General features: G+C 37.7%; 2 protein-coding genes across 4 annotated transcripts; one reads left to right on the forward strand and one right to left on the reverse strand.

The window, feature by feature from the left end:
• Window positions 1–1,188: 1,188 nt before the first annotated feature.
• Window positions 1,189–6,103, reverse strand: LOC111267321 (uncharacterized). 3 transcript variants are annotated; one of them, XM_022845509.2, is made up of 4 exons: window positions 5,975–6,103; window positions 5,247–5,329; window positions 1,929–2,109; window positions 1,189–1,547 (listed from the first exon to the last, which is right to left on the reverse strand). In XM_022845509.2, exons 1-4 carry the CDS (start codon window positions 6,018–6,020, stop codon window positions 1,375–1,377), a joined length of 483 nt encoding a protein of 160 aa, XP_022701244.1. In that variant the 5' UTR covers window positions 6,021–6,103; the 3' UTR covers window positions 1,189–1,374. The 3 variants fall into 3 exon arrangements, with proteins under 3 accessions (XP_022701244.1, XP_022701246.1, XP_086827382.1); XM_022845511.2 differs by having other exon boundaries at window positions 5,247–5,347; XM_086971256.1 differs by having other exon boundaries at window positions 5,247–5,843.
• Window positions 6,104–10,165: 4,062 nt separating this feature from the next.
• On the forward strand, window positions 10,166–16,323 carry LOC111267320 (uncharacterized). The gene is made up of 4 exons (XM_022845508.2): window positions 10,166–10,386; window positions 11,213–11,311; window positions 13,282–13,527; window positions 14,684–16,323. The coding sequence occupies exons 1-4, from the start codon at window positions 10,378–10,380 to the stop codon at window positions 14,984–14,986; spliced, it is 657 nt and encodes a 218-aa protein (XP_022701243.1). The 5' UTR covers window positions 10,166–10,377; the 3' UTR covers window positions 14,987–16,323.
• Window positions 16,324–21,284: the final 4,961 nt, after the last annotated feature.

The following is a 21,284-nucleotide window of genomic DNA, read 5'->3' on the forward strand; positions in this document are numbered from 1 at the left end:
GTTGTCGGCATTTTTTAGTAAACAGATTCTACCACACTTCAAATACAAAGATTCTAACTGAGATGACTAAAGTGCTAGAAAAAAAACCCACGTAAGCATAATGTTGGTAAATTCATAAACAGATTGGTAAACGTTACCATTGACTTGAAGATCGCATATGTCTTTTTGCAACAAGACCATCATTTATTTGAAATGACAATATTCACGATTCTGTTATCTTCTACAATCGATTTAATCGAATTCGCTGATGCTGCCTAGTACATATCGAGCCTCCTATGTATCCATATGCCATAACAAACATTGTTTCCATGATAATGGCGCGACAAATAGGACCGTCAATACAGTTGTTCCTCGATATAGGAAATGGCGCTCAGCTACGCTAACCTTCATCGCCTTACCACCGCTGCTTGCATCAGTTACGTTTGGAGACTTTCGGTGTTAAGCTGTCGAGCCTGTCAAGGTTCTGCCGAAGAGTGTCGACTTCAAGCTCTAGGATATGGACATTCCTCGTGTACTTTTTATATTAGAATTTAACGAATAATCGGAAGGCATGTTTTTGTTTGTTTAGGTGGTGATAGATAAGGCGAACTGATCAAAATGCCTGATAACAATCTCTCAACTAGAATAAGCTGAAATCCCTTCAGGTTTCAAATTTGTTTTCGGCCAGTCACCACGAAACACATGACACATCAGCATCTCTCCTTTGCTTACAAATAATAATATATATAGTTTGACCTGTTACGCTTTAGGCATAGTATATTTTATTGCTCATCTTGTTGATTGCCCTTAATATGGACTCAGCAACAGGTATCAGTGAAAGTACCCAAATTGTATCAAACTTCTAATACGTCAATATATGCTGTGCATCCACGATATTATAGAAACATATATGACACATGTAGCAGGAATATATTTTAAGTTCACCACATTTACTAGAACCACAAGTCTCCTTGTTTTGGTTTAGCGTGAATAGTTCATCTAGTCTAAAGCTACCCGAAGTACTTTTACGTATATGGTGGCTGCAGTGCCCTCTTCTTCGACTGTGTTAACTTGAACATACAGCCGGTGAATTTTTTCCGATATGGGACACTTACATTTATCTAGTTACTGTCACTCGAAATGCAAGTTACTAGATCTAAACATAAATAAGCATTTTTAGTACTTTCGACATAAAATGGTTAAACAGTGTTATTTATGTTTCGAGCTAGCGTGACGCGAAGATCAGAATAATTTATTGTGTACCAATGAAATCCGTTGGCCTACATCCATGTCACGGTAAATGATATTATCGTCTGGTCATAGGCTCTCACAGGAGCTATAGTTGCAATCGCTTGAAGACAGTGTTAGTACTCAGTACGGTGATAATCGTTGTATTTATTCTTCTTCTCCGGTTCCTTTCATAGGGGTATAAAAGCCGTTATAGAGCATGCATTGGCCATTAACCATTTTACGAGCCCCCACACACAGGCAGTGATGTTCACCTTTAGCCGTTATCACACAGCGCGAATTCGCAGGACAATCGCCATCATCACAGAATTTCATATAACCTACAATCAAAAATAGGGCAACAATATATCACAAGGATAAGATAAAGCCTTTCTAATCCCTTATATTCGTTTTACCCAATTCTATTATTAACGAAATGTTAACTTGAAATTACGCTAACATTTTGATTGTATAATATGGAGGTTCGACACCCTCAAGGGATCTTTACTAAGAACCTACTACTGCAGTGCAAACATGTCTGTTGACAGTGGTATACGTGCCGACTTATCAATGATGTGATAACTACCGTTGTTATGAAGGTAATAAGTAATTTTACAGTGCATTGAGCAACTTAAGTAGGCAAAAATAGAGGACGGCTCAACAAAATTAACGGTTTGAAATATGCATCTAGCGTAATGAATAACTTTTACTCGTACCCTCACCTGGGTGTAGCAGTAGCGTGCAAAAGAGCGGAGCTCCGGCCAAGGCAATGAGAGCCAGCACTATAAATAGCGACACCGTTAAGTCCCAAACATCTAAAAGGAACCCACGGATCTTGCCTCGTCTCCATCGGGCTTCGAAAATGTTGAGGCACCAAGTGGGTCTCTGAGCTTGCTTCCGGATCTATTGTACAGGCCAATTGAGTCGTTACACAGCGGAGCTAAACCATACGTTGTATAGGTCTTCACTCCGCGAACTACGTAAATATATCTACATTCGTTGAGTAAACCTCTTTCTATTATGATAGTCCATTGCTCATGTTGGATAAACCCAATTTTTTATGTACGACGTAAACAAGCAAAGCGGTTTGAGACCTCAATACGCAGTTACAGTCGGTATACATGGTGGCTTTTGGTATGTCAGGCTTGAAAGAACTGATTGCTTTGGTCATAGTTAATCCTTAAGCACCTATTGGCAACGGTTTTTGTAAGTACTAAATATAGACCATGTTCGACACACACAATAATATGGTTATTATCTTTTTTTTAACGACTATAATAGATGGCATTGTTAAGTGGGGCAAAAAAATTGGAATTATTTTTTTACATGTACAAAATAGTGCATGTTATTTGAAGAACCGTTTATCACCGGCGCAGCACTATATAACAACCGGGACGAGAAGCTATTTGTTTGTCCGTGTTTTCTAAATCTGTTCTATTTACAGAAAGCCCCTCTGTTATTGCTTTAGTATATCAATACGTCAATCTAACCAAGAGTATCGATCAGTCACTTGATTTTTGCTTGTTTCTATATCCCATTTTTATGTGTTTTAGTCGCCTAAAGAGATAGACACTTATGCGAAACATTTTACTTGTATCTTTATACTCAGACAGTAGTGTTTAAAATCGCCCGCTCCGAAACCTATTTCTTCATTGTGATTTAGACTCAAGAGGACACATCTCTTTCGGTGATATGGAACACAATTAGCACGTAGCCTGAGCTTGTAGATTTATATTTCGAACGCCCCGTCATGGAATAAACGTATGGACCCGTATGGAAAAATCAAATTAATTTTTACCACGAATAAGATACAACACTTATTCTGTTTCCATCATAACCTCTGCATAAAACGGCTAAAGATATGATTATATTCTATGTCGGTTCAATGAGTTATTATCATTAAGAATCGTGCAAAATTTCATCTAATACTTAATATATTGAATACAGGTTAATATCATATATTTTAGGGGTTTCTGTTTCAAAAAAAGGAAAAACTAGAATTTTTTTTCTAATTTTTTTTTTCTAATTTAAATATAACTATCCAGCATTTTAACACGAAGACACATATGCTTGGCTAAATGAAGGTTTTTCAACGAAAATTCCTAAATGTCGTAACTTAGCCCAACTTAGGGACAAGCTTGAATGTATGGTGCGTATACGAATTACCAAAGTTATGAAACAACGTTATTTGTGGACGACGATTGAAAATCGAAACTAGCATCCTTTAACTTTGGCATTGAAGATTCTGAAATAATAAGGGAGATTAGGGCTATATGGAGGGGACGCTATATGGCCGGCTGGGTCTCATCTTTAGTAAGAGAACATTGATCTTAAATTTCAATACCATTAAAATTTCGGAATTGTACGCAAGCTATTTTTGTGCGATTCACGTCGCTATTTTTTAATTTTAGAAAATCAAACGCTATTACGTTCATTGGGATCCGTACATTAAATTAAAATTAAATTATAGGTTAAATTATAGGATTACCTTGGTTGCGAAAGTGAGAGAGCACGATATAGATCAGTATTACGTAGAACTTTTATAACAAAAAAAACGTCGGTGTTTTCCTACAGCATCGTCGAAATTATTTAAACGCTCTACCCTATTGATCAGTGCCAAATTATAGCCACAGATTTCGAATCTCATGTTTTGTAATTTTCTACAGTAGCGCTTGTTACTGCCAATTTATTAAATAGCATAGTAAAACTGTTTTAATAGTGCATCGTCGAGACTGCGCAATTCTGCTGACAAATGTATCATATATTTAAATATGTTATGTTCCAACATGATTTGAACGCCGTGTCCTGTAAATTATTGCTGGATGCTCTGCATCAGGCGATCACCTAAAATAGCCAGTTCCGATACTCCATACCGTCCTTGCTTATGCGGGACGGATCGAGATCATATCTTCTACCTTCTTTCGTAGAAAATGCTACAGTGGACAAAATGATACGTATATACAACGAATACTGACTGATAAAGATAGCCCTGTGAAAAAACCAGTTGCAGTTATCGCACACAGAGGACTGCCTGTATCAACATACATCCATTCGCGATTGTGTTCGATGCGTATTAAGAACTTTATTGCCCGATACGAAAGAATTATGTAAAGTTATTCCATATCCAAGGTGGGTTTAATTATCAAGCCAACTGAACGTAAACGTCCCCGACAACTGCCACGTGCTAACGAAGGATTGTCTACGACGTTTTTTTCTACGGCACGATCAGTTTTCAGACAAAAAGATGTCTTTGACTATGGGAACGGTCAGAGTTGCCTTCCGAAGTCCGAAGACAATGATCGCTATACAAGTTCACTAAATCACAAGTGATCAAGAGAGCCGAGACTATTCGCTTGAATAACACCAAGAAAACGTGGAATCCCTTGTTTTGGTATTTGGAACAAACGAAAGTTCCACCGTATTTGTGCCCTAGAGCGCACTTTAAGGAACGTATTTTAATGAATGCAGTTTTTGGAAATCAAGCTTTTCACAAATCTCCCCGAATAGATCACAAAAGAAGCGTTTGAAGAGTGTTTCCCTCGAAAAGCCGAATAAAATAGTCGGACTGGCAAAAGCGTGTGCGGGAATCATTCACGATGACAATTACCGTTCGAAAATCTCAGAAGACAGGTGTCGTTCCTCTGAACAAGAACGAATCCATAGATGATGATCGTGTTTCTTCAGTGGCACAGGCTGATAATCACTCGGGGCCGTCGGGCCGTTACGATTTCATGAAACAATTAGCCCACATCACCAAATCCTTAAATCTTGTTAAATTGCACAGTTTTTTTTTGTAATGATTCTTGTCCGTTATCTATTACTTCATGCACCGTTAAGAAATATACTTGTATATAATTCCTCATTTTCACAGCTTACGTTTGTTTGTGCCATTTAATTTGCAGCAAGCTCCCACACATCTAGAAACTACTTGCTCTTATTCCATCGAATTTCTAACTACTCACACAAAATTAAGTGCCGTTGCATTGACGGGAGAATACAATGGGCTGCAAACCTGCCAAGAAAAACCAACAATTGCCTACCTTTGACTTCCGGTCCAATTGTAGTGACATAGTTTTTCTAGACGTAGCAAAAGGTACCGTTGGTGGCGATCTTTGTTGCGACTCTGCAGAACATTACATGACTGAGTACAGTGTGACAGTTATTAGGTGAGTTCAAGGGTAGAGAATTATCAATTGTTGATGTCGATAAAATATGGCATCCCTAGACCGTCGTCGAAGTCCATACACTTCCACGCGTGACCGATTCTGCGTCCAGACTACAGTATTGAGACAAGGCAGTCTTTGCAATACATGGATGAGTATGTCATGCGTATATAGTAACAATCACTACGACGCTTTACTCGGAAGAATCGACATTTGCATGAAATACTTGAACCTGTTGCCTCGCTGCATATTGTTACGAAATTACCTATTATAACCTGAGCCTGTGATCTATGACTACTTGACAGTTCCTATTGTAATTATAATCCCATGTTTTGTAGATACGAAAAGTTGTAGCAATCCAATGAAAGCCTCGATTTTGCTCTGCTCAAGCTTGACATCGTTTCGTTTAGCCAGGTCTGACTAGTGTTCTAGCCTACCCTGTAGATTATGACACTATGTTGAATATAGCTGCACCTATAATAGAAACAGAAAATGTAAAAATTGCACATTCTACATATTAAAAATGTGCGGTGCTTTGATCGAACGGGGAGAGGCTTTCGAATACGTATGTTTACTGTATTTGCCACTCAAAGACAGATACCCACTGCTGAGAGAAAGACTCCGGTTACTTCCTAGGCTAATGTCCGTCATGATGTATCTTGCCGTTCGATAAGCAAACGCTGGCTCTGTTTGGACGAGAGTATACACACGTGCCTTTAGAAGCACAGCAACAGTCTGACCAATGACGATGTGCGAGATTAATGACGAAAAATTGTGTTTAGCTTTAGTTGAAAGTAGTATTTTTTTTTTAAAAAAGTTTGCGTACTTTTAGCCCACAGACTGTTTTTGCCGTCGATGCTTAAGTGCCAATATAAAAACTTTGCTTTATGTTGCAGTTTGCAATTATCATGCGCTTTTTAATATCAACAACCTATCTTGCCCTAAGTGCTTATACTATTAGCTTACTACAGGTAATTCTCGAGCCCGACAATATATGAACGGGTAAATATCGTCCAAGTAAAATACAGAGCTACGCTTATGTTTACAAATCAGCTTTCAAATCTCTATCGTACTATTTAGAATGTGAAAAGTTAATTAAAAGGGTCTTTTCTTTCATTACGATGTCTGTTAGTATAGCATGGAGGTGTTTTTTTTTCGTTGTGTTTGTTTCGTAAAACAACTACTCCAGTTTGTCGAGTACTAAACGACGTACCAATCTAACTGAATCAATAATTCGTTGATCACAGGTCGTGCAAAAAAAAAACACGTATGTCTTTAACATTAAGAGGTAGTAGTGAACACTTTGACATTTACTATTATTTATATATATATTTCTATATATTTATTATAGGTTAGAAATGTTCCACAAATTATCAATGAGTTGAATAGAAAATACGAGATTCAGCGCAATAGATCTCGCAATAGAACATGATCGTTAAAATCGTACCCATATTTTGGTTCATTATGGCATGTTTGGCTGTTATTTTTACGTGACCAGATCCTTGTCACTAGGCGTTTAGTCGAAGTGAATTTTTCTGGATTTTTTTTGACGAATCTTTGACACGACATGAGCAGCTACTTGTATATTTTTTCAATTCCTTATTTAGTTCCTGCTTTCCTGGTTATTAATTTTAGGCATTAGTAATAATTTTTACGCCGTTAGATAATTCACTCGGAGGGGTGCGTGCCCTCCACCCGTCTCATGGCCCCCCTTAAAAACCGTGTTTAGAAACTAATCACACATGCTAACTATCGTAGCCCTGAAGCTATATGAAGGTATTTCATCTATTCGGATAGTTTTTCCTGTTCTCACTATAACGTTATTAGTCGATGTTAACAAACAAAACCAGATTCATTTAGCGCGCTTTTAATAAGTACGTATTTTGATAAACAAAACAGTAAAAAACACGACGTTGTGATCTGTATCTGTACATCTAGACAATTGTCAAGCTTAGAATAAATTTGTACGAAGATGATCACAAAAATATCGTAGTCTATTGACCGCGAAAGCCGAGTTCTATTATCAACCACACCCGTTGGCATTGTTACGTGACTATTATTAGTAGCGCTATGACCTAATCATCTAATGTTTCTTTCTCGGGTGACCAAATCTGGAAAAAAAACACATAAAAACAACGCCACTATGGCAAGAAGAGTAAAAATTTGCCTGATTTTCAACGGAAGCATAAAGATGACTGTGTTGCAGTAGTAAAATTCATTCGAGTTGAGTTACGTTAACGCACATGCTAAAGCCTTAACATTTATTAAGCTGACCTGTTTGCCTGACCACCACGCTTCATCACCATGTACCCGACGATACTGCACAGACGTGGCAAGATAATATACTCAACAATATATACGAATCAGAAACAAGGCTTCCCGGTAAGAAAAATATCATGACGCCGAAACAGTAACAGGGGCTTCAATGAAGCGCAACACTGATGGGCGCACAATCGTAGTCAATGGCTAGTGAATACTGGGTTATATCAACAGCCTAGATAGAGACACGTCGGGAAAGAAGAAAAAAGGTTTATTGAATGAGAGACCCTATACTCGTTCCTTCCACTTGTTTATTAATCTAACTTTAGAGCAGATACAATTCCCAAAAAAAGACCTCCCACAAAAAATACCCTATTAAGGATCAAATCGTACACTTTCGTTAGCACAACATCCGCGCTTTGAAGTCGCTGCAAAGAAATCAACGCTAGAACACTTTCTACCTTGAAGCGGACAACCTTATAAATATGGTTATTATTATTATAAATATGGTTTTGGCGTACTAAAGCAGCTGCGCGTATCAAAAAATAAATATAGTATTTTAGCTTGCTACGTATCCAACTAGGTCCGCCAAAATCAGAGATGCCCATAAACTAAATTTCCAATGGCTATACTAAATTTTGTCCCTGTGACTTTTATTTAATTACGTTGATATTGTGTAATTATACTAATACGTAAAATAGTATACCTTCATCGATTTCCCCTTCTTTCTTTAAATAATGGCGTTGTCCATCCTACTCCAATGTCGCTATCTGAAAGAGAGGAAAATTCGAAGTACTGAGTAGTCACGGGCGTTACTCACTCACGAACCTTGTTAATGTATTAGATATCAATGATTCGTCCGTAACAGTACATTTTAGCTTGTGCAATAGGAACTCTCATAAGAAACCTTCTTTATTTACATGAATCTACGCTATATATGTCGTTCGACTCGAAGCAGTATCGATGCCTGCTGATCTATTGCAACAGAGGTCTGTCCAGGCGAGCAATCATTGTTTTAGGGCATCAATAAAAGAAATATTATAATTACTTTTTATTTTTGCCAAAAAACAAGACACGTAGCATAGAGAATGTATGATCTTATCTTTCTTATATTTTGTTTACTGCTCGGTATAAGAGAATATATAATTTGTTTGTGTTTTCTTTTGCGTTATATCAAATCGACAGTCAAAGGTCGACCGATGTGCAGCTGTCGTATATAGGTTCCTAGCTGTCTGTGCTATTCTTATAAGTCTATGTCTCTTTACCAAAACGACAACATAAGCGAGTAGAATTATAGGGCCAAAGCGGCTGGTATTAGAAGGTCAGTTTAGCTACTTAATCGAAAGTTGGTTACAAAGATCATTAGAAAGTAAAACCCAATATTTAGATTATTCGTGTTGGTACGTTCTGAGTTGTACCAACATCAGGTCATTTGTTGCTTCTATTTGGAACCAGGTTGAGTTTACCTCTGGCAATTGCTTAAACCTCTAATCTAGGCCGATGAACGAGAAACCATTACACGGCTCGTTTATATGGACCACTTATTGGGATAGCGTCGATTTATCTCTACTTCAATTTCACATAATATAATAGCAGCTACTTAACGCTAGGCTCTGCTCCGACACTGGCAAGGCGGCTAGTAAATCTCTCACCGTTAATTGCTAAATCATATAGATCTCTCTTTTCCTTTACTTGATATGGCATATTTCACTCTTTTGGTACATGTAACTTGCTTAAACTTACTGTATAATGCCGCTGTAAACATTTTGACTTTGTTTCTGCAATTTGCACCTCGTGCTACATCTAGTCATCATATCATACATTTGTTTTTATTTTAGCATGTTTACAAGTTGGTTAAGGTTTTTGGGGACATTTTGTTGTTATTGTTGTTCACTGCTCTTGTTAGCGCGACTAGCAATAATAGCAGTTGCAACACAGAGTAAAAAATACGGGCTTCTTCTGTCTTCAGTTCGCTTCTCTCTTATTAATACCGTTATTATCACGGCGTTTGTGTGTTTTTATGCAATTTGCCGACACTCAACGGATGTACAGCCAACGCCGGAAAACATAATGGCAGCGTGAATGTGCCCAACGTACCATTTGCATTTTCCGATGGCTTTATGGGAAAACTAATTCATCGCACGCGTTTATACGACAATGACATTCAGCCACCGATAGCTCACGAAAATAGCGTTTAATTTAAAAACCTATTGCAGCCATTAAATGTCACAGGCTTGTTGCTAAATCATGTCGGAAGACATAGGCACTTGTTGTGTTCTTAGTAGCGAAGTTGTGGAAAAGAGGCGACAACCTAGTTAAGTCATTGGAACGAACCGATTTTGCCCACAGACGTGGGTGTGCCAGAAATGCTTATGGGGGGACTGAATTGGCGAGATTTTGGGAGAGGGGTTAGCTTGCAAGGCAGGGACGGGGCAAAAAGTGAACACGTCATAGTGGCCAGCCGTTCACGTTTTCGAAAACCCGCCCCGGAGTCATGTAAGTCCCACATATGCTAGTTAGGGGGGTGCATCGGCGTTGGTCCGAATTTTGAGAGGGAGCTTAAGTGCTTGATGTATTTTCTTGTGGTAGCGATAAACGCTTATAAATTCATTGGCCACGAAACGCGAAGCACAGTTTTCACCGCAGCTCACCTGTTGTAACTTTACCTGGAACTGCCACGTTTAGAGGCCGATAAGTCTGGACCAAAGGACAGAAGATAGAATCCACTTGCATCATCATCATCATCATCATGTTCCGTGTATGACTGAGTGATATACTTCATATGATGATATACAACGCGCGGTGCGAAGTGTTTAACTGGGAGATCGAGGTGTTATGTGACCGCTGCACATGAAGCTTCTCGGGGTTTCAGTTAATTCATCTACGATGTCCATAAATCTTTGACTTTTAGCGGAAGTGTTGGACCATTAATCTAGTGCTTTTGGTGAAGATTAAAAGCGAGTTTCTAATTGCTAATTTCATTAGGTTCAAACCGTTTAGATGAAGCTGAATGGACGTAAAACGGCGTAGCTTGCTCGATCCAGGGCCAATATGAAGCTTCATTAGGTATTCAGGCTCGTTGTCATTATCTGTGTTATGCGCTCGTTCTGATAACATATCATTTGCCTTGACGTTATTATCAACATGAGATTATCTTTCACCAAAAGTCGTAATGAATAGACCGCAAGTACGAAGAAATGATTCAGCATGTGCTCGCCTCTGACGGGACACGACCGAGGCAGCTGGAAACAACATCTGCCTAGCTTGCAGCTGTTGTACGCTCTAGCTACCATTGTAAATCTGAGCGATTGCAGCTCCGTTATCTTTTTCTAGGTGAATTATTATATTATAGATTACTCTTATACAGGATGTGGTTTCCCTTACTACTGACTGACATTAACCCGATGGAAAATGCTTGAGGTTCTCTTTTTAATATATATATATATATATATGCTTAGGCAAACGCGCAAATTCTCCCATCTTGGCTAATAAAAAATTAACGTGTGACGCCGCTTGGAACAATAAGCAACGTAATTGACTTTTAAGCCATAATTAAGACGAAACGTCTTCATTTCTTATTACAGTCACAGTGGGTCATCGCTTTCTCCATAGTCGTCGTAGCTGTTCGCTGTGGACACATCGGTGCCAACGGAGGATCTTCACTGACTTACCACAAACAGAAGGTAAGCTAGTTTGGTTTCGGAAGTCCGTTAGGTATTTTTTGTCGTACATTTTTTTTTTTCGTTTAAACGTTCCTTTATTAATATGGCAAACACATAAGTACAGTGCCTAGTGAGGCAATCCTTTTAGATCAATCCCGTTAGAAGTAGCACGAATTTTTGAGCGTCTTGATGCAGTCCCTTGAAAAGAAACATTTAAGATAGTCTGCATTGGGTCGTATCTAAAATTTCGTTCTAAACTTCCAAAATATTTCGTAAACATATAGACTTCCGCAAAGCTCTGATATCCTGCAATAGTTAACGTTTTAAAATAGCCGGCAGATCTGGTCTCCGCAAAAAGCAGATTAAGACTTTTGTAACAATGCTGTGACAAAATGGGTAGAAAACATAGATAAAAAAAACTTGTAAAGTTCGATACCAGAAAAGTACAGCGAAGATATTCTTTTTAGTCATATAAAATATATACATTATAGGAACATATATACGTTGCAATTTAGTATGTGTGTACGACTGTACGAGGTTACAGATCTGTGTTTGCCGGAGCTCTAAAGCGTGGGGTATTGGCCTAGAAATCAAAAATGGGTGAGTGCTCAAGGTTAGCTATTGCAACTCGATCCTTTGACGTTGGGGTTTTTTCCTCGAGATGAACGTTGCCTATGTTTAATCCGTCAAATTCATTAAGTTACAGAGTGACTAACTTTCGTTCTATACGAAGACTAGATGATATAAATAGTTTTTACATAATTCTATCTTGTGGTGGATGAAAACATTCAGCACATCTGAACGCCACTAGTTTTGGTTGTAAACATTCTATCCATTCCCCTAACAATTAAACTCACTTATATTAAGTTTAGTTCGTATCGGCTACAGTCGTGCACAACTTTTTTTTACTCGTCTTACTTATGCAATTCACAATATCTAATTATATAATTACGGAATATAAGAATTATATATATAATATATATATGTGTCCCCAATTAATTGCTAGGAGGATTTTTGTGTGTACATATTAGAACACCAGAACGCTAAATTGATTTATTTCACTTTTCTTGACGGCGTCTAAATCGTCTACGTTAATAAACGTTTCATCATTAGCTAAAAACATATGAACAAATCATAAAAATTATTTGAAATAATTTTATTATCGTAGGGCCTATTCTTTTTCGAGTCCTATTGATTTGGTTAATATAGAAAATTATGTTTCGCCGTACCGTTCGTGCACAAACTTAATTCGCCTTAAAAATGTGATAAACAATGGACGTGTTATAATGATCCGGCGAACTCATGCTTCTTGTTTGTTTATTGTTACATTTCGCTATCTTAGTTGCTTTAATGTTTGTTAATATCTGACTCTTTGATGTTGCGCTTTTTAAGAACATGACAGATTTCAAGCAGATTGACCCTTGCAGAACAACACTGGCAATGGGGTATAGGCAGGCTTTAGTTGATACATCAGTTTCTCGGGGGGGCAATTAGGGCCTCCCAAGGATGCTGTTCGCTGCAGCTTACTTTAACTTAACACAAGCGTGAATTAAAATAAAAAAGTATATACATTTCAGTAAATGGCTGTGTCTTCTAAGTAAATCTATATCATTTTTTTAAATATGATTAACTCATGTTAAATGTTTTCAAATAAAGTTGCTACTAATTTACCCTTACCATACCGAGGCAACTGACGATAACTTTGGTGTACCGCAGAGCATGTTTTGGACGCTTTAAATGAAGAGATCAGTGTGAATATTTGCAGGAGCTTAACGATGCTAATTTGGCGTACGTTAGTATACGTTTGTTCCTAAAAGGATCCTCCTACATTCCTCTACAAGTGTCGCCAAGAAGCGATAAAAACAGTTCTCCTTTTTTTGATGTTTTCTGTTTAAGATATAAGCATTCCTCTTTGGCGTTTCTTCAGTATATTTTGATTGAAGCAGCATGACATACAATTATATACTTATTTCTAATTTTTCACCTTTTAGAATGTTGGGCATTATGAGTTCAGATACGATATTAAGGATGACCACGATAACATCAATGGCCGCCAGGAGAAAGGATCACACGGTCAAGTATATGGCTCGTACTACCTCGGCGAAGTAGGCGGTCCTTACCGTACTGTTGAATATATAGCAGACAAATTCGGTTTCCGTGCTGTTATCAAAACGAATGAACATGGAACGAAAACGTCCGAACCGACCTTTGCTCCTATTACGTCGGACTTCGGAAAGGTTTGTCGGAACTGCGGTTCACGCATAGGCTATAAAATCGAATAGTGAAAAAGACAAGAACGGTTTTAGACTGGCTAAACTGCTAATTACGCATTTTTTTTTCCATTATTTTGGATTAGTGAAATATTGTTATTAAACATTTTTCGGACACAGTTCAACTCGAAGTGTGCGATGTGACACTAGTAATAATACGGTAACTTAAATTTTTTTCCTAATGACGCTAAAATTTAGTGCAGAAAGATTATTTTTTACGTGCTTTAGTAGTTTAATAATAAGGATGGAAATTTTTGGTATTGTCTACTACCCACTAGCAGGTCTAGTCAGGATAGGTCCCGCTGGAGTTATCTGTGCTCTGTCTAATAGAACTATGAAACGACATGATAACCATATGCCATAGTAACCATTTGCCAACGCTTAAATGACCAATGTCATGGTAACTCACTCAACAAGACGCCGGCCCCCCTAACAGCGGCAAACTTCCCCCTAGTAGTAGATGTGGGAAAATAAATCATTAGCAAGCTTGCGAAGTGTTCATATAGTAACTATAGTTTATTTTAGAGTCCCAATAACGTTACGAAAAGAAAGTTTTAATTAGCCCATTTGATAATTATTTAGGAATTTGCTCTTTGGCCATTATTCTAAGGCTATCAGATAACTATGGTACAATGGTCTCTGCACTAACTATTTATCTGTAATTTGTTTGATATGCATTATGAGAAGCATGGAAAACTACTCAATCATCGAAATACTTTTCATAAACCGTTGGTCACAAATATCAAAGAAAGAAAAACATTTTTAGCGAAAACCACGCAAGCCTATTTTTGCTTGTAATTAAGAAATCTAGCTAAGTGTAATCCATTTTAGGCCCGGCTGGTTTTTGTTATAGTACAATGATATCATGTTTTGATGTGTGCGGAAGATATCAAATACAAGTGAGTGGTCTGGCTATATATCTATTAAGAGAAAGTATACTGATTTCCCCTTAGTTTGCAAAAAATATAGTTTTCTATTATCTCATCTAGGCTCCCTTTCTAATAATTCTGTTAATCTGGAACAAAGCCTCTACGTAGCCACTACACACTTTTCTCGTTCACCTTTGTTGTAATCTAAATTGAGCTTATAGGCCAAGACTATTTCTGCCGCGTTTATTTTTCAGATTATTCCAAGTGGTTCGGCCCGAATCGCAGGCCATCATAAAATTCACTATGGCCGTCACAAGCAGACACTGGGTGACCACAAAGCCAGCATTCAGGAGATCCCTGCACACGGCCAGGACGTAAAAGCCTCTTACGAAAGCCAGCAGCCCGCCTATAAACAATACGACCAACACAAAATTCGAATTCACACAGGATCTACACCTGTGGCTTACCACATTCCATCGTTAAATTACAATGACCTGTTTAACTATGGTGCTGGCCTAAATGGTGGTTACAGAAAGGTTCTTTTTGTGAAAAACTAAACAAATTACGTTGCTTCATTCAACTGATAGGATTATAGATCTTTGCCAGAAGAAGGGGGCTAATGAGTAGTAATAGGGCATACCTGCGTCGTCCATTATCGCATCGAGCTTATTCCACGTAAGATATGACGAACGCCAATTATCATTTGTAAAATTCAGCAATTTTTACATAACTATCAACCTGGAATGAGGACTTTTATTTTGGCCCATATAGAGGTATACATGTTTGTACATATTGCTTTTATAATTCTATTTTGAGTATGGATGCAAGTGTATGTGTATTTTGAACTGATTTTTGAGAATTAACTGTAGTTGAGCTTCAAATTCAAATGACTGGATCGCAGCATCAACGTAATATTCAGTTGTGTGGTGAACTTAGCTGAACCAGTAGTCGATAATTGAAAAGTAACTTGTGTTTTGCAGCCGTAATGCATTTGTAATGCTACCATAATGAGCAAGAAAGCTTTTTATATAGAATCAAAGCTTGCCATAGCACAATAATGTTTTTTTGCAGTGTATATGACTACTGTTATTTAAATGTACAACCACTATTTTTCTAAAATTTGTCGAATGTAGTTATGCATTGCCTCCCTAGTTTTATACAATGCATCTCAGTTTTGGCTGTTGCCCGAGCTAGTGGGACCCCGGCTAGAAACTATTCTGTTTGTTTAATAGATCCCTCAAGGCTATCATAACATCTACTTAGGAGATTTTTACATATCTCCAATGTTTTTTTCTATCATAGATTAACAATCCAAAACAATCACTCGACAACAAGAAAACTACGAAATCTATCTATCTAATAAAAAGCGCAGGGCGCACGTCTGCGGTCTGCACCCGAAACGGTACGTTTCATCCAATAGTGCACTAGGCGTCTCTATGTAATTACGTGTCCATAAAGGACAGAAAAAACGTTGTCCATCTAGCGATGGGTCTAAATGACGTACGTAGCGTCGTGGATACGAACAACGTCATTTGTTTAGATGTCAAGTTCTATGTCCTGATATTTTATCACCTTACTTCATCACCTCTTCGGTAACGCTTAACACTATTGGTTTTGGCCACACTGTGTATAACTGATGCGCGAGAAATTAGAGTTCGAATTTGTTAGAGTTAAAATAGTTTCCCTACAGAGAGGCTTTCTTAATATAGTATAATAAATATATATAAAAAACTAACGTAAATCAATAGCAAGAATCGGATCGTCCCAAACAAATGATTATATAAAACTCGTGTCCCTATGATCTCCTTTCAGTTAGTGGTTACATACAGCGACAAGCATGTTTCCATAAACATGTGTTTTTAATAAAGCGGCAGGAGCGTGCGTGTCGTGATAATCACGGTGTCTTCCAATTTTCGTTTTCAGTCACAGCAAAGTTCTATTTCTGCAATTGATGTTATATTTTATTAGATAGTAGCTTGCTCACTGGACATTGATGTGTTTATTAGAAAAATATCCTCTATCTAATGTATAGTTGAGCCGTTGTTAGAAAGAAATAAGTTGAAAATAAAGTCTTCATCGTTGTTGACTGTATTGACTGCTATGGTCGTTCGCGCAAACACAATAACAGCATCAGGGGACCGTCCACATCTTTATTGCATGGTGCACTGCTGCCTGTTATAACTCATAAACTGTGCATTTGGGAATATTAGCAATATGGAAGGTTATGGGGGATACCTAATTTTAAGGCCTAACAAGTTTTGCCGTAGCTAACAAGGCGCCGCTGCAAGCTTCCACTTGGTTATATTGTCAGTCGCATAAGGTGCGTTTGTTGCATCCTTCTCTGTATGAAATTTATTAGTAAATTAAATTCAGTCACCCTATATAAGTTGTGTTCTTATTTCAATCATCCGATTAAAAAGGCAGCAAGAAAATATACTTTAGATGAAGTTACTTATTTTACAGTGTGAATAAATTGATAACGAACGTGGTAGTTTGTGGTATAGTACATATTACATCGGATAACTAATGAGCCATTATTATAATGTGAGTGATCTCTAGACGAGTAGTTTGAGCAGGTATTGCCTTTATGTCTACCACATAGTCTCAAATGGTGTTTTTTCGTCATGGCTTAATCAAATCAATAGGTAACACTTTTGGTAAGCAGACAAATTTAAAATAATACGAATCCTTGAAACAACTGAATAAAATTTTTTTACTTCGATACATAAATGCCTTTTTAATTATCAAATGCAGCAATAGGTACGACTCGAGCTGCTAAAGGCAGAACCATACAATCATAATCAGTTTGTATAAGGCAATAAATATACGATGAAAAATTCGATTAAAGGGTCGCAATGGTTTGAAGTCGCACGCCAGCTTCGAATGGCGGTCATTTTTGAATAAGTCAGTTTCCATCCGAAACTAAGATTTCCTATAACTAATGTTATATCGACAATCGAACTTGATATGTTGCGCCTTTAATTCTGCAAGGCTGTTTTCTTATTTCGATTTGACTGATACAGATTAACGAACACTAATGTTTAGTATATGGCTTCTAACCGAAAGCATAAAACGGAGCGTTGAATAGTTTGCTAGCTCTGGTTCGACTGATAGTGATCATAGTACACCTGAGTGCTTTATGCAAAACTGAATGGAACCTGTTTCTTTACGCATTCATGAAAAATGAAGTGTTCTTTTCGAAATTTTGTTCGTAGACGATTCACATTACTCCAGCTACTAGGCAATCCTCAATTGGTTTCCCGTTCGGATAGTTCGCGAGGTGCTGCAAATGTTTCTGGTGTCATTGTTGGGGATTAAATCACAAGTACGGCATCTATACAGGCAACCTTAAATGCACTGAAGACAATTTAAATTAATCAAAATCGCAGGATATTACGAAAGCAATCTTGTGCTTTAGCTCTTATACACGATCTCATTTTCGGGCTTGACCCCTCTAGGAGTACAAAGTAATCCGTTATATCACATATATATATATTGCCTATTTATCTATCAGCTGGAACAGTGCTTACCCCAATTCTTCATAGACTGCAGCGTCAATCCTCAACTTAATTGTGTAATCCAATCTATTCCGGCAAACACCGCAAAAGGCATAACACTCGTATCAATAATTTGGCCAAACAAGAATTACCTCTTGCCAATGACGCGTGACCGGATCTACCATGCTATTTGTATTTTTGCTTGCCCGTGTCAACTTCATTAATAGTAAAGTATCGGAGCAACGTGAGTTCATAAAAAAAAAAACATGAATACAGGACAGGACTGCGAGAAACCGATGTTCATATCGGGCTCGTTTATTATGAGCACCGATATTTTGAGTAGAGCGGGTAACTAAGTCCATCATCATTACTACTTAGACAAAATATAGAAAATTACTACTTATGGCTAGAAACTGTATGTTTTTCCAACGCAATACTCTAACTAGGCTTTAGCTGAATTGATTCGGTGCAGAACGGTGTAGTTAAGATCGTACGAAACGATGCCCATTAACCAGCAGCTCACATGTGAACGTGACTTGTAGAGAAAATAGCAGTTTTACGAATTCACAGGTGGGGATTAAACTTACTGCGGTAGATAGGGCATGTGACAACTTCCACGATTCAATATATATGCCCTTTATAGCTTTAGTTAAATACAATTATGTACTTAGCATTATAATGGCAGAGTGATGACTAGCAGAGGTTTATATCCACGACATCGCCTTAAAAGTGTCGCGGCCAGTAAATCGGCTTTTTAGATCCTTTGTGTAGACGCAGTCAAGTAGTAACTTACCTATTGTTGCCGCGCCTTTATTAACATGTAGTGACTAAAAATCATATTACTACTACACAATAATATTCTATATATTTAAGTAGTTTAATTGTCAGTGCTTAGAGGAGTCATCCTGAACATAGCATAGAAACTTGTCCGAAAGCAGAGCCATTTCCAAGCCATCTGGAGAAGGTTGAATCCCTAATTAATCTGTATTGCATCGACTCCCTCGTATTGAAGTCCCTCGTAAGCTTAACCGTTTACTCCGTTCTAATATCTCAAATATCTTTTCTTAGGCCAGCTGCAATACGCTGCGATCTAATCTGTTCTACAAATTTCACACAGTTCTTGACAAATATGTTTTTTTTCTATGCGCAATAACAATTATTATGGCTTCGACTTGATTGACTACTGATCAATATTATAAGTTATATGCAGACTAAAAGATACATGTACAACTGGAAAAATTCCTTTCTGGTCATATGACCTAAAAAAAAAGTTCCCGTAAGTAAACACGCACAGTCCCTGTAATTTTTTTTTCTTATTTAAATAATTTATTCTTCATTTGTAGTTCTGTTTGCAGCGAACTGAGAAAAGATATTGGGTTCTCATTGTTTGATTGCACAAAAATACGGTAAAAACATCTATCTGTTTCCTGGGCGAGAAGAAACCAGCATGTTGAAATCACCTAAATCGAAGCTAGAAAATTGTGACACACTAACTAAATGCGGGACTAAATATCTTGAGTTGTTATATTAAAAATTACGAATACCAAAAAAATATTATAATGTCGTACTAGCAATTTTACTGCGGAAAATTTTGATTTATGCGAATTTCAACCGTTATAATCTTGTCACCGTAAGTGTATTGTGTATTTGCTAGGCAATTTATGTGCGCCTATGTATAATGCAGAATGGAAATGTCTATAGCAGCTAGTCGTTCATTGTGCAAAAATAATGTAGGACATAACGGTAACCACATATTTATAGCTGGAATATGTTTTCCGCATGTGGAATTCAAAAGAATTCTTTTTTGTTAAAATTCACCTTTCCCCTTATACGTCCAGCTATGTTAAACTGTTTTTTAAAATTCCTAAAGTAACTTTCTACTTTGCAGTGCAAACGGTAACTACTTTTTATGTCTGTACTAATTATCTCCTACACAGTATACCCCAGGTCAATTAAGTGGAACCAATAGTCAGTTCCATTGGTGACTATTACACCTATCAGTTTGGACTACAACTGGTCACCTAGGACCACTGCTAGGACTACAGTATTGAATATTAGCTTCTGGACGACCAGTTCATATATCGTAAGTGACATGGTCGTAGCGATGTATAGGTCACCGTCGCTGACGGTAACGTAGTCGATACTACTGACAGTATCGGCACGTTGCGGTCCGCTTCGAACCTGGAAATAGACATACTTCGTTTCGGGTTCTGAACCAGCCGTCTGATGGAATGTCTAACGGCAATACTGGACGTAAATCCGAAATATTAGAGATATTTAGAATATGGATTAAGCTCAATGCGTCTATGTTTCTGGATTGAAGAAACGCAGTTTAATGTACTAGCGAAGGAAAATTGCGCTCACGTTAAATTAGGTGTTTTAGATAATGTTTTATAGCATATAACTAAATGTAAGTATATAAGTAATTACATCATAAATTAATGTCTGTCATAAATTAATTCTGATATTGCCGTTGTCTATTTATTTGTACATATAGTTTAAGAAAATCGAGACTTACAGCTGATTGCAAACGACAGACGAGACAAGCAAGAAACAGTTGTTCAATTAACTCGGTGCCCCCGGGCTCGATTTTGCTCGAAATGCCAACCAATTGTTTAAAACGCATACATTAACGTTCGAAAATTCAAATCTTATAGATTCGATTGTAGGCGCCAGGCATGTTTTTAATAAAATAGTTTGGGTTTTGACACGTATATCAGATTGTCGTAATCTCACTTCGCAGCTTGGGTTGAACGTATCAAAGATTATGCGTTTTTTACCGAGCTATCTGTCTATGCTATAAATGAAGTACCGACTACTGATAGCTAGCACACGAATTAATTACAACCGAAGGCAACATAAAATAATGTCCGTCTCTCCGCGAAAAAAACCGACTTCTGCATGATAAGGCCGGCGATCGGAGTGTCACTCCTTTGCTAGAGGGGTCACGGTATCTTCCAGAAGACTTGAACGCGCGAGCTCATAGTTTTTTCAATACAATTTCATAACACAATTTCGCGCATTCGCACGCCGTCAGCGTACCTAGTTTAGCGCAGTTGGCAAGACCACACCGGGTATTAGGTATAGAAATGTAGATAAGCTCATTGATGTTATGTAATTTTTAGCAAACGTACACGCAATCGCTGTCAGTTGAATCCGTCAGCGTTGGACTCGATTTCACAAAGCGGCTTCGTCAGTAGCTCCGTCAAATCTCGCATCAGTCACTGCATGTCGCTGTCAACTATAATACTGCTTTAGTCACTAAAGCACTTGCACGGCGACCTAAAACCTGGAATTTCATACATTACCTACTTCTGACAAATCTGGATTTCCTGACAAGTTATTGTATCGCCATTAT

Source organism: Varroa jacobsoni, unplaced genomic scaffold, assembly GCF_002532875.2.
Source record: "Varroa jacobsoni isolate VJ856 unplaced genomic scaffold, vjacob_1.0 scaffold_1169, whole genome shotgun sequence".
NCBI lineage: Eukaryota > Metazoa > Arthropoda > Arachnida > Mesostigmata > Varroidae > Varroa > Varroa jacobsoni.